The 15069-nt window shown below is 33.2% G+C and overlaps 2 protein-coding genes across 2 annotated transcripts; both read right to left on the bottom strand.

Annotated features, from left to right (window-relative positions):
* Positions 1–1513: 1513 nt before the first annotated feature.
* LOC100796793 (galactokinase) lies at positions 1514–7721 on the bottom strand. Its single transcript, XM_003529465.4, has 13 exons — positions 7313–7721; positions 6994–7172; positions 6790–6836; positions 5533–5627; positions 5283–5365; positions 4875–4943; positions 4108–4293; positions 3446–3580; positions 3134–3268; positions 2591–2661; positions 2339–2416; positions 2006–2147; positions 1514–1913 (listed from the first exon to the last, which is right to left on the bottom strand). The coding sequence occupies exons 1-13, from the start codon at positions 7473–7475 to the stop codon at positions 1803–1805; spliced, it is 1494 nt and encodes a 497-aa protein (XP_003529513.1). The 5' UTR covers positions 7476–7721; the 3' UTR covers positions 1514–1802.
* A 1848-nt stretch (positions 7722–9569) lies between these two features.
* Positions 9570–12971, bottom strand: LOC100797318 (GPN-loop GTPase QQT2-like). The gene is given in 6 exon segments (NM_001255485.2): positions 9570–10110; positions 10235–10440; positions 11348–11638; positions 12003–12229; positions 12336–12465; positions 12725–12971. Coding segments are annotated over 6 exon segments (1218 nt in total). The 5' UTR covers positions 12803–12971; the 3' UTR covers positions 9570–9824.
* Between the last annotated feature and the right edge of the window lie 2098 nt (positions 12972–15069).

Here is a 15069-nt window from a genome sequence, read left to right on the forward strand (position 1 = left end):
TAATTTTAGAATTTACTTTTATGTATTGTTATAAACTTTTTAAATCTATGTAAGTCCATTTTGGTCACGGCATACTGGTCTTAATTCTACGCGTTTTCTTACCAAACAGTTTCCAACGACCATTTTGAACACAATCACTTTCGATCTTTATTTCAATAACCACTAACGACCAAAGAGATGACCAGCTATGAATATTTCACAATGTCGCGATGTCTAAAAAACAAAATGAACTCTTATTAGATATTGTTTTTATTTTTACATTTTCAAAAAGCAATTTTTGTTTTGGAGAAATGGATAAACTTAAAATCTACGAGAGAATCATCTCTCAGTAACACCAGATGAACAAGAACTTGAAGATACTAAAAATCCTATTAAACTTAGCAAGTAAATCAACAGCTTGATTTGCTTCCCGAAACCATTGAGTTTGCTCATCCTCTAAATAGATTCGATAAATGTAAGATATTTAGGAGAGGTTGTTGGGATAAGGAGGAATTTAATACTCTTTAGTGGTATCCAAATCTATGATCCCATGCAATCTCAAGAGTCAAGACCAAGCCAAAACGCCCAAAGCTAAACCTTCATGTTACTATATTGTCCCAACATAATGGAGAAAGCCACCAAGAATTTTCTCTCATGATTCCGCATAACTCCCCCACACCCGCAAGACCATTAATCTTTTCCAAAAAGACATCATAATTAACCTTGACCCAACCAGTGAATGATTTTCACAAAATATTATTGTAGCATTTGGTGTCAATGAAATAGGCCGAAGCTATTAACGTGCCTTGAGGGGATGAGTTTGAAGACATGCAATGGAGGAGTGGGTTAATCTTGCTAATAATATAGTCTCTGTCTCAATGGTAGCTATTTAATTTCTTAATTACATTTATGATCAGTGAAGGGTAATAATTGTGATCAAAGAAGGTTATGAGTAGAAGGGAAATAGGAACTAAGTTACTGTCAGTTGTAATTTTAATTGTGGGTTGATATTTATGCCAGTCTTGGAATGGGTTATTAAATATTTGCAATCTCAATGCTAAATATGAGAAAGCCAACTTGCAGAGTTGACAGGTATTATGGAATGATTTATGTAACCATCATGGGTATATCTTGTGCCCATTTCATCAATATATCTTTTTTTCTGATAAAAAAATATTATTGTGTAACATTAATCCGAATGTAGGGATCAATATGAAAATATCATTTAAAATTAGTCTTTCCATTTCTGTAGCCCCAAAAAAGTTAACCTACAATACCCGCCAATCAAAATTAAATAAGCAAATTACATTAACACCCTGATATTTTTTCAAATTACACACAATACTGTTTGTTTAATATTTACAACATCTTTCCTTATTGGGAGTGTCAGTGTAATATAGTAAGACGTAATTTACTCAAATTAAATCCTTTTATGCCAAATCACTCAATCTTTATACGCATTTCTCATCTCTAATTTCATAATTTGTTCAGGTGAAAATCTTTATATTATCAAATCACATATTGCATGCCACCATTGTTCCAAAATCAATATATATTAAAACATTAAGGATTTTTACAATTATCTAATCATAGCAACTACGTAAGAGTTTAAACGCTGTTTTCGTGATAACACGTTTATTTTTCCATTACAGAAGATGACTTAGCCATTCGGCAATAACATTATTTGTTTTCATTGTATCAACTAAAATAACTTAACGATGAGGGTACCATTTAATCTTACTCCATCAGAAATTGCATCTAATTTGTGTTTAGATCTCGGGAAGAAAGTTGCAGCCATAAGAAGGGAAGCGGGTTAAAGAACACTAAAACTTGAAGATAGCCGCACCACTTGATGGCTTGGAAGCAAATACATAAAGGCCAAGATCGTTCTTCTTAATAACGCCCTTGTCTATTCTAGACTGGTAGAAACATTCCTGCAATGGATATAAAATTCAGCATTGACAACTTGTTAGCTCCAAATCTCCAACGATTAATTAGGAATGTCAAGAATAATATGATAACAAACCTTCAAATTAAGGATAAATTGTGGAACTATGCTCTCTTTCACCAAAGCAACAGCACAACCACCCCATCCAGCTCCAGTAAGCCTTGCCCCAAGAGCACCATTGTTACGACAAATATTTACAAGTTCTTCCAACTCCGGACAGCTGATTCCATTAATAAAGAATATCAATAGTGCATACAAAGGAAACTACATTTTACAAGGAAGTATGCTTCATTCTGCTATTTTTAAGGTTGGAAAAGCTCACATGACAAATCATGCCTTATAAAATAATCCTTCCAGACAGAACCAAACAATTGACAATGCATACATTTTAAGAGTACTGTAAGTCAATACCTGCATTCATATAAAACGCTGCAGCTATGATGACTTTCGTTCATAAGGTCGCCAAGCTTCTTTAGCATGTCCTCGTCGCTGAAAATAATTGAGCAGTGAATATAAAAGAAACCTTTAGATCACTTACAAAAGAATTACTTCTAGAAGCTATGAACTACTAACTTTTAAGCAATATGAAAATGTTAATGAGAATTACATTGAAAACAAACAGCACAGATGCATAGCTACATAAGATAGATCCAAAAGACTCACCTTAGAGTTGAGGATACAACATCCTTGAAAGCATGTACCCTCTTGGCTTCTGAATACACATGAGCAGCTCTCTAGAAACAAAATGTGTCAAAATTAAATAACAGCATATAAAAGGGATAATGCATTACCTGTTAATACTTTCTACCAATGAAAATGCTTAATGGTAATGGTGAAATACAAAAGCACAAGAAATTTATAGATATTTTCCAATTGGAGTATGTCATACATGAAACCTTCTAACTATATAATAAAATTTGCAGTCCAGATATACGAAGTACTAAATTTATCCAATCAGCAATTGTCACATGCTTATGCAGGTGGGATAAAAGTAACTCCACCACCGGGCTTAAATAAAATCCAGAGATATGAACACTAAACCAGTAGTGGTTTCTAGTCAGTTACAGAAGTACAGAACAAAACAAATGACATATACCATTTAAAAATGTTTTTTTTTAACCAAACTGACAATAAATAATATATTCAGATCTTATTATGATTTATACAAATAGGAGTAACTTTGCTAATGAAGCTTAAAAAAATAACCTGATGTAATTTATATTGCTTTGCAACTTTTACAACTTCTAAATAAGCTGCATTATTGTTCAAAAATGAAGTCAGCTTTTCCCCTGTAACTGCTTCAATTTCTTCAGCTGTATATGGTTCTTCCTTCAAATATTCCTGTACCAAAAGGAAAGTTTTTATAACAGGTAAAGGTTTGAGAATTTTACAAACACAAGAGAATACTAAAATGCAAAGAAATCCATATTGATTGAAATGAAATGTTCTCAATAAAAATAAAAAGATAGTGTCAGGCAAGGCTAATTCTAAGGATGACATCATACCAGGTACAATTACCTTTACAGCAAGTACAGGATCAGATGAGTTATGAATACCAGCAAATGATACACATAACCCTTCAACATCAGACAGTGTGTTCACTTTTGAAATTGCCTCTTTTGGATCCATCCCTAGCTTTATAGCGAGCACAATCTGGAAAATTTCACAGTAGAGTTTTTAGATAATAAATATAATCGACAAACCAAAAGGGCTTGCAAGTTGCTGGTCTGCCTAAGCAACTAGCTTTTGATGCATGCACACATACATGTGTATACAATGATTAAATCCAACATGAAAGTACCAACAACAACTGAAATGAACCGGATTTTTCTTGTTCAATTCAATAATAGAAATAGTTAATATAATGATTGGATTCCAGGATATGAACGAAATTAAACAAGTTAAATGATCTAATTGACCAATCTATTCCACTAGAAGTGGACTAGGACAAGTGGTTTTGGTAGTTTGCAAGAAGTCATAAGTTGGTTCAAATCACCGTCCTCTCTTTGCATCAAACAAACAAACAAAGAAGACACCACCAAACTATTTATGCATTCCCATTCAATAAATGTGTACCCTGACAGGTTATATAAAATTGGGTGGTAAAAATGTTTCACTCCATAAATAGTAATTAGGGAGTAAGTACAAGAGTAACATTATTTAGGTTGAAATGTACTCACAGAAGCCAAACGGCATTCGACAACCCTATTATTATAATTTGTGGCAGCAGTAACAGCCTTTTGAGACTCTGCCAAAGAATGAGCTATCACAAAAGTCCCACCAGCAGGAAGTTGCACATCTGTTGCACGAATTGGGTTGAAATCAATCAGTTCTGCAAACCCAGTCTTGGCCATGACAGAGATTGCCTGTCAAGTAAAACCAAATAAAAAGATTTTAGTCCAGGTAAAATGTCAGAACATCCAAAGAAGAGAAGCACAAGTTGGATCATAAATCCTACATACAGTGCAAAAAAAAAGGAAAAAATCTGATGAGAACCAGTTGGAAGCAGATTAATGCATCAATGGACAATATGATGCAAGCATACATCTACAGTGAAATGAGTATCATTTTCAAATTGTGGCCACAAGAATGGTGTCCTACAATTAATCATCCTTAAATTATGGAAATTAAATAAATTATTTACATCACTTCCTACCCAAAAACAACTCATTTTAATATATTTGATACAGTTTAGTTCTGATTGATGGATTAAGCAACACCATATGCACATGTTCAATTTTTCACCTGAGACATTATAATTTGAATGTTAGTTATAAACATTGGTCAATTAGTGCCAATCCGCAAGAAGCTGTAGCATAGTAGTTATGACTTGTGAGTGTCATCCCATAGGAGATACAGAGGAAAAGACCATATTTGGATAGGTAGTTGGTACATGTTCACATTAAAATTACAACTTAAAATATCTGTAATGAAAGATGTACACAACCTGATCCATCCCACCAGATTGAGTCCCAATATGTCGTTCACAATCACATGTAACTTGTGCAAGTTCTTTCTGTCAACAAAATATGATAATTTGTCAGAAACAGAATAAACAAAAAATATTAAACAAACAACAATAGAATATTTTTCAAAAAGAGATGTATTCAATAAAAGCACTGTAGTAAATTATTCCACTCCTAAAAATTCAACTTTTTTTTCTATTGTTACGTAAATGGCACATAAAATTCCAGCACTTAACTCCTTATCATAACTCTGAATAATTACTATAAAAAAAATAAAATCTTACAAGCTATATATGCAAACAATTTATCCATTCAACGCTCACTGAACATAATTTGCTCTGCACAAACTATAACACCGACACATGTGCATTCTAGCCCAGAAGGCATACCTTCGGGAAGTTCACATCAAAAGCAGCCATAATAGCAATTGTGGATGAGCAGACAAATGCTGCAGAGCTTGATAGTCCAGAACCTGTAAAGAAATAAATAAATTATTGCTCTTTTTCCTTTTAATTTATTGCCATCAACGGACAAATTGTCATCTCTAATAGAGATCAAGATATAATGATCAACATTAACTTAGAGGTAAATTTACATGTCCTTAGCAGCACCATTCTAATTCAAAACTAATGAACACACCTGTCGGCACTGTTCCATCAACAAGAACTTCAAGTCCAACAGGTTTGCCAACATCCACTCCTTTCAATTTTGCATAGTCATGGAAACCTTTGTACCTACAGTAGTTACATTATCTATTAATACTGAATTGAACAACAATGCTATACACTCTTTCTTGTTCACCCAAAAAAGGAAACCACCACATCTATCTCTAAGCCCCTTCATTCATATATAGTAGATCATTTAAAATTTCACACTACAAATGGTAAATGTATCGTTAAAATGACTTGCAAGCACTCCTTTTTATAATTTAAATTCAAAAAGTAACCAGTATGCACATTGGTAAATAGTAATAGTTTGAATGACAAACAATCTATATCATCTCGATAGTGTTAATCAAGGTTCATTAAGCAGAACTATAAGACTTCCTACATATGATAATCGTAGAAAAAGGAATGTGATTCTCCAAGATGTGGCCTATGTGTGTCCTTTTTGTCTTGAAATAGAAGAATCCTATTCTCATGTCCTCTTTTCGTGCCATAAGCTGGATGTTGTGTGGAAAACTTGTTACGGATGACTCAATTTGAAAACAGTGCTTCTAGAATAAGGAAAGAAAGCCTGTATGTGGTATGATGTGCATGTGTGTGGTGTATTTGGAAGAATAGAAATGCATGTATTTTTAGAAATGAGGATTTTGATGCTTTGGCGCTGGTTCAGGAAGTGGAGTTTGTTGCTTGGTCCTGGTTAAGGCAGAAGTTTAAATCATTTGAATAGTGCTCCTTCCTTTTGTGGTCTTTGAACCCGGGAGCATGCCTGCTAGATGGGGAAGCCTTATAATTCATTTGCCAACATTTGATATAAGATAGGCTTCGGGTGGGGTAATTGACTAATCAAGTTTTTATGAGTTTCTTTCATGGTATAGCGGTTTGGGCTGTAACATACATTGTATATTACAATTAATCTGAGTGGGAACACATCACTGTATGCGTTGTAGTCAGATGGGATTTTGGTCACGTTGGATATGTGCTTTGTTGTGGGGCTTTGGCTTAATTGGTATTTATTGTCATGCATGTGTGATAAATAGCCATTAACCTGGGAATGATTTATACATGTAACTGTATTGTTTGATACCACCGGTACCGATTCATTAATATAATTGATTTTGCTGATTTAAAAATAAAAAAACAAACACAAAGCATATACATCTAACTGAGCTTGCAATTGTTATAACCTTAAAACAACCAAAGAAATGGCAAGAGAAATATGAAATAAACTCACCCACAAATAAAATAATGTCCCCATTTGTGGTTCTTCAAGTCGATTTCCTGCATGAAAAACACAACCAAAGAAAATAAAATCAAATTACCAACAAAACAGATTGACAAAATGAATCATAAATAAAGAATATTAAACACACATTCTGAAAACGGTCTTCATTGTTGTTATACAATATTTGAAACAGAAAAGGATTGGAGGATCCACCTGGAGAGGATCGGCAGGATAAGTACAAAGTGAATATTTTTCACCATTCACGTTAGCGATCTTGAGAACCTTTTCGGCATCATTTTTCCGAATCGCCACGATCGTATCTTGCCGAATTGCCATAGGCAGCACCGAATAACCTTCATAATCAATATGCTCCCCAATCAAGTTCACTCTCCCTGCACCGCAAAACCAAAATATTCATGAAACACCGCAATATTCTAATCTCTTATTATCATAAAAACTAACAATTAAGGGAGAAAACGAAATACAGATTTTACAAATTCAGAGAGAGAGAGAGAGAGAGAGAGAGAGGAACCGGGTGAGCGAGCAAAGATTTGAGGATGATGGCCGAAGATATCGATGAATTTGGACTTCAAAATGTCGAAACGAAGCTGAGCTTCTTCGAGTGCGGAACTTCCGCCATAGACAGGTTCTAGGTTGTTGTAAATCGGGATCGGAAGCTCCTCGTGCTTCGCCATTCCTCTTTCACGATTCAACTCTGCAAAACTCTTTCTCTTTTTCCTTTTTCTCCTCTCTCAAGCTCCTTCTGTTTCGGAACGGTAACGAAAATAATTTTTTTAATATGTCCTTTAATTCTGTAATTATTGTTTACTATAGCAGCAATAATAATAGCTAAAAAAGGAGAATGTGTTCAGCTTTATTCGGACTTGTTAATGAAATGATTGTGTACTTGTTGCACTACAAAAACGTTATTTGGATAGTGAACGATGATGATGATGACGATTGGATTTGGAATTTATAAACAGCCCAAGATAACTACTACGTGGCACTGACTTGTCTCATTCGTTAGAAACCCTTTTTTTCATTTTGTAATTTACTTAACTGTTTTATTAAGATTTTAATAAAAAAAAAACATTATCTGATGAACAAATCAGGAACTGCCACGTGCCAATCCTGATAGAGATTGTAGATTTCAGGTAAAACTGCACTACTATATCCGTTACGATCTTATAGAGTAAATTTCTCACTTTGATCTCTTGAATTTCGGATAAAAGTTTCAACCTTTGTTTAAAAAAAAAAAAGTAACTGATTGAAAAATAAAGCTCGCTCAAATTTAAAACTATTACTCCACTTATTATACATTATTGCCACTTTATACGTTTCCAATGCTTTCAATCCATGTGGGGTTCATATAGAGTTTCAAGATTACATCATTGTTAGAATATTTTATGAACAGCGTTTATCACTGTTTCTAGATTCCTCCATTATTATTATTATTATGCAAAGCTGTATGATTCGTACTATATAGTAGTATTAAAGCAAAATATTAAATGTATATTATTTTAATAATGTACTTTATATTTTAATAAAGTTTAGAAACTAATTTGAATGCTATAATACGAGTTGTTTCAGCTTTTGGAAATTGGTATTGAGCCGAACGTTAAGCGGCGATAATTTATTCCTCCCCCTCCCAAACAAAAACACGTGAAGCGGTGAGTTTAGGGATTGCATGACATATTATATATTGATATTGGATCTAAAGGCTAATCAGAGTCACTATTCTGTAATTTATAATCTATAGTAATACTATATTTAAATTGTCCAAAAGCACATTTTGTGTCAATTTTTTCTATCCTTGCATTCTTTATCTGCATTCTACTTTTTTTATTTTTTTCACTTGTACATTGAACGTGAGTAGTGACGGGTGGACTGTTCTAGTTGTAACCATGTCAAATAATTACACATCCCATCATCGAAAGAACTAAAAATGAAAGTCGAGTTCCGGGAACAAATTTTACAAATAAATAAAAAAGAACGGTAATGATTTCTAAAAATGGAAAAGGAAACAAAAATGATAATATGAAAATGCAAAATTTCTACTGTTTATTTTAAAAGAAAAGAGAAAGAATTGTGGCAACCACAAAAGACGAAGGAAAGAAAATTGTTCTTTTCAATTTGTTTTACTTTTTCTAACATTTTTATAGCATAATGAACAGTTTTATATTAAAAAACAATAGAGTAAAAAAGTTAGGCTAAATTTAAGTTTTTTAGTTAGAATAAAAAATTATACAAATTATTCATTTTATTAGTGTTTCTTGTACTTGTTCAAACGATCGAAAAAATAATTTCCACTTCTTTCCGTTCTTATTTTTATCCTTTCAAATAATACTTTCCAACTCTTTTTTAATTCGCTTTCCAACTCTTTTCCTTTTATTTCTACCTCTGTTTCTTTTTCCTCTAATTTCTTTTTTCTCTATAATTCATGTCTCACAGGGAGAGACTGCACATTCTACAGTAATATTTGCCTTCAAAGAGAATAACTGTAAAGTACATTTCAAGTTTTCAACAGTCTGGAAGACTCAGTTTAGAGAAACTCGATGTTTGGTCAAAATCTAAAATATCATTATCGTGACAAATGGAGTACCGACAGAGAGAATAGAAATACAGAATAACACAACTACACATACAAAGCAGTTATAAGGTTATGGAGTTATGTTCCAAACAAAATTTTCTAGTTATATTGTCAAAAAGGGAATTTTGGTCAGGTCTGTTGGATATGGAAATGCCTCTCAGAATCCCTTGTCACACGAGAAAAAATCACTACAGATTTCTGGCAAAGCAGATGTTCAAGTCATTTATAAGTCCAAAAAACAAGTTGCATCAAAATCAAGCACAGCTATCTCTGCAAGTAGTGCAAAAATATAAACGAAAAGAACCTAGAGCAAAAAGTGCTGACAGTATATATGAAATAAACTAGTTGATTAATTAGTAGTCAAACTTTCAAGGTTGTATACATTTACCAAATGAAGGTCAAGGCGCTATACAAAGATCTAGCTCTGATGCAGTCCAACTGGTGAGGAATCACATCAGAAGCCAAACCTATCAATCTCCTCGTCTTCGTCCTCATCTATAGCATCCTCCTCTTCAGTATATATCCCCAAATCATCATCATCATCCATTTCCTCGTCCTCGCCTTCCTCATCCTCTTCATCCATCATGCTTTTACTTGCTTCTTTGTTCTTCAAACCAGTGCTCAAGACTACAGTTTCTCCCCCAGATTTCTCCATGTCCCTCCTCAGTTTATCCATGCTCTCCCTCCTGCGGTCTTCCTCCAAACGTTGCTTCTCTTCACGTCTTTTATCAAGATCAGCCCTAGATAGTCCACGATACAATGAAGTTATTTGGTTAGTCATTTCAAACACCCTGCTATACATGCTAAATCAATAATAATGTAATAGTGAAGCTAACAAATAAATCTGTCAAGCTCAGACAATACTTATATGTCTCCATGTATTCCTCAGCACTGGCTTCGACAGCATTAAAGAAGGCTTCCATTCCTACACCAGAAACTGCAGAAACTCCAACTGATTTTAAATTGTTGTAGAATTCATCTAGCACAAGAGAAAGGCTCTGAGTTAAAGTTGATGTGTACGACTGATCTGAACTTGCTGCTGTTTGGAACGCCTCAAAATCCTCCATCCACTAAATACACAATAAATTTCACAAAAGAAAAAAATGAATCAAAATAAATTTGGTGCAATCTATAAAAACAAGACAGATCATGTAAGTTTGATAGGCCAGGAAAAGACTAGATAAAAATGAAGCAAAGTAGGCCACAAATACAGTAGCCTTGAGGCCAATTATATTTTTTGTGGGCAGAAACAAAGTGATTCAGCTTAAATAAGAAAAGGAAGGAGCCCATAAACATATAATATCAAAAGGTTCAATCCCTCTATAGTCTATACAATAAACTCTCCAACATGAAAGGGGAAATTAATAATTATCTCCATCAATATTGTTTTCCATTTCACTCCAATCTCAAAATTTAAATTACTTCTTGGCCTTAACTTCAATTTCTCCAATTGAAAGCAATGTCAAGCTCCGCTAAGCATAAGCCCTTTTGATTGGTGTTTATACATGCAATGGTTGTTCTAGACATGCAATAGAAGGGAGATACAAATAAATATGCCAAAGTGATAAATCTTTCAAAAGAGAATAATTATATCCAACTCCCACTTTATAGGACAATGACTCCATCAACTTGAATGTTATCTTTTCTGGTCCTGAAAAATCTTATATTGTGAAGCCAAACAAACTCATAGATACAGCCCACATGTCATTATGTCCTACTCTTGGAGTTTAAGTTTAAACATAAGATCCAGTTCTAAAACAACCAATGATTACAATCAAAATAGGTTAATATAATTTGAAGTAATATGATAATCTATTCTGCAAATAGATTTTACAAGTTAACCGCAACCTGATGTTAGTGAGTGAGTCGATCAAAACTTCCTATTATTAACAAAAAAAGAATGAAGTAACTAATCTAACCAACACATCATTTTCAATAAAACTAAACACAAGAAAATTCATTATGGATAAACAATACCTCCAAAGCAAATTGATGTGCTGCTACATCAACCTTGTTGAATGTCAAGATGAGAGGTAACCTTGTCTTATAGAGGATACTACAAGCATACAACATGTTGCTCATGAAAGTGGTGGGATCTTCTGAACGGGGTGTATCAACTACATAGGCAACTACAGTGGGAAATGTGGATGCAAAAGCTTCTGTAATGATAGCACCAGAAGCAGACCAGGTAAATATTTCAATCTGACCAGGGGTATCCACAAGAACATAGTCAAGTTGATCTGCCCGTTTCTCAATCACAGAAATTACCTGAAAATGAGGACCATAAACATTAAAAAATGCAGTGCAGTAAGACTAAAAACAAATGAGGACACAAATGAGCCACTAATCATGTACACAATACAATCTCAATTGTATCAACAAGAGCTTAATTAGGAAAAGTAAAACCAAAACATAAGATCAAAGAAGCTCAAGGAAAGCTCCCCGCCTCAATAATTAACAGTGAAGTAGGGATCGTGTATTACCACTATTATTAGCAATCTTATTTGAATCACAAAATTAGTGATACAAATAAGGTCACCCGTTGAGAGCACTATGTCCTTGTGCGTAAAACTTGATTTGACAAGAATGTCACAACTTGCAATAGTTTTAGAGATTAACAAGCCAACTTTACCTCATCAAACTTAGTGGCAAACAAGTTCAGGGAAGTCAAAATTCCACCATTAGGGCCAAGGTTAAACTGCTTCATGACTTCTTTATATTTAACAGTGTCTCTCACATCAATGTTAGCAGCATATGGGAGTGTCATGACGGCGGGGTCGAGATTCATCACATAACCCCGAATGTCTTTCAAATGTGTATGGCAAACCAACCTATGCATGAGTGTTGTTTTCCCACTCCCTATATACACAGATGAGATTTATTTTGAGTCTTTGTTCATAGAGCATAGTATAAAAAAGAAAAACAATTCCAACACTTGGCATATCAAATATAAATGTAAAATCACCTGCCATTCCCACAACTAAAATGATGACAGGTTTTCTTCTGATGTTAGATGATCCACTTCCAGACGAAGATCCCTCAATATGCAACTTGTTCATATTCTCAGTGAGTTCCTCCTTTTCTTTGTCTTTTGCCTTCAAAATCGAACCAAAGAATGAGCATAAAAAATCTCATCAAATTAAATAAACATCGTTTGGGTTATTCCATTGTAGAAAAACAATTTAACTATCCTAGGAGCCTAGTATGACCTAGTCGCGTGAAGTCAACAACGCATCTAACTGTGAACTGATACTTTCCCGTTAAATAGTGGAATCAATTTTCATTTTTTTTTACTGTATTTCGTTTCCTAAGAGAGAACATAGAAAAAGTGGAAAGAGAGAAGCGTGTTAGTACTTGAGCACCGGAATCCGAATCCATTTGCGTGGGTGTGTTGTCGAGTTTGGCATCTCCGGAACCGTTACCGGCGTCCATTTCCGATTGAAGAGGTTCTCTTCTTCTCTGCTACGACGATGTGGACAGAAATGAGACGACGATGTTCTGTTCTGGTGAGGGCAGAGGCGAAAGGGATGTTGGGGTTTTGCTTCTCTTCAATTTTCTTGCGCAATGAAAATGAGGGTTTATGAACGCAGCGAGCCGCTACGGAAAACGGCACAGCGTTTCGCTTGCTTTTATTTTGCCCTGATGAAGTTGTTTTCTTAACGTGATTTTGGTATGGATATGTATATTAGAAAATTGATTTTCTCATTTAATAATGTTTGAAAAATAGTTATCAAAATTAATTTTGCTTGTATAATTACTAAATGGGTATTGGTTGTTTGTTGATGTATTTTGTATTTGGGTTAAGTATATTGATATTGATATATAGATTATTAATCAAATGCACATTCTTAATAAAAACTTGCAAACTAAAATTAGTACAGCCATCCATATAAATCAATACAAAAATTAAATATCTCAAGTGACCCATTCATTATGGAATTAGTTAGACACCAAATTATTTTATAAACAACAATAAAGCATGGTTGTCAAACTCTCCCAAGATGACTATTGAGTAAATTTTGTGAGTTGACTATTGAGTAAATTATTTTTTAATAGACTCTAGATAGATTCTATAAATTCGGTAAACTCTTGATTTTACCACCAAATTAACGAATCAGCAAGTTAAAAAAATTAGACTAAAATGTACATCATTTTAGATTGTTTTTTGTCTGTTTAGTGTTCAACATACATTTATTTAGTGTGTTGCTCTCAAATACAAAAATTCTCACCTTTAATAACATCAAATCCTTGTTCTCTAATAACATCAAATCCGCGATGAGAATGATCAACCACTACTATAACATTTTCAAGTTATTATCTAGTAATGATGCATTACTAGACTTGGTTATTTAAGTATTGTGAAATTTATGATTTACTATTTTGCCTTATTATATTGTTAAAATATTTAATTGGTATGTTATTTATAGATAATTTGTTATTATTTTTATATGAAATTGACTCTTACGTCTACAAGTTGAGTCCACGAGTTGAATCTATGAAAATCTCACGAGTCTATATAAACTCTTGAGTTTGATAACCTTGAACCAGAGTATAGGAAATAATAACCCTCCTAACTAACAACTGCACCAAATAGTGTTTTTTTAGGGAAATATCACCTGTTCACCATTCACCAAATTAAAAAAAACAAAATTGTAAATTTAATCTCCTAATTTGTTTCAGAATTTCATTTTGATCCACCATTCACCAAATTTAAAAAAAAAAAACACAATTGTAAATTTAATCTCCTAATTTGTTTCAGAATTTCATTTTGATATTCCTATAATTTAATTCATGAATTTAAAGATGGACTATTAATTGTTTACCTTGATCGTCACATGTCGCGTTTTTATTAAACGTTGATCGTCAAATGTCACGATTTTATTAGAGGATGACGTTAATCAAATTCATAAAATTAACGTCCAATAAAAACACGACAGTCAATACCCAATTTCAAAGTTTGGAGACTGAAATAACGAATTAAAAAAAACCAAAGGAATAAATATGTGAATTAAATTATAGGGAACTAAAATCGAATGATACAATCAAAATCTTCTATGATACCATTAATCTAAAAAGTTTAAATTCTCATTCAAGTGAAGGTATTTATAGGAGTGAAATGTTTGTGTCATGATAATAGATGAAATAAACACTAATTTAAGAAGCATAAAAAGCATCTAAGATCTGCTTTTTAAAATAAGCAAAAAACTGATTTATTTAAACAGTTTAGACAAACACACTAAAAAATATAAAATTGCTTATTTTATTAAAATTAACCTTATTTTAACAAATATAAATTTAAACAAACTTACCCAATATTTACCTAAAAAGGGCAGTGCATGGGTTCAAACACGGTGACAGAGTTGAAAGAACAAGATAAAGACAAATGTACGCCAAACAAGAGAGAGGAAAATAAAATAGTTCTCCATTTCAATAAAAAGAACATAATCACTCAGTCACACGTATTGTCAATGTTTATCCTGGGAATCACTGATTTTCAATATTCTTCGAAGTCTCAACTCTGCAAAGTAAAATGTCCAAAAATTATTGCATTAATATTCTACATAACTAGAATACAAGCACTTAGCAGCTAACATGTAGACAAGAATGTAAACAAGAACATTTGCACTACATGCTAGCTGTCAAATACACTAGTTAATATTTCACACTAGATCCTGAAACAATGAATGAAACCAAGAAGA

Source organism: Glycine max, chromosome 7 (genome assembly GCF_000004515.6).
Source record: "Glycine max cultivar Williams 82 chromosome 7, Glycine_max_v4.0, whole genome shotgun sequence".
In the NCBI taxonomy this organism is placed as follows: domain Eukaryota; kingdom Viridiplantae; phylum Streptophyta; class Magnoliopsida; order Fabales; family Fabaceae; genus Glycine; species Glycine max.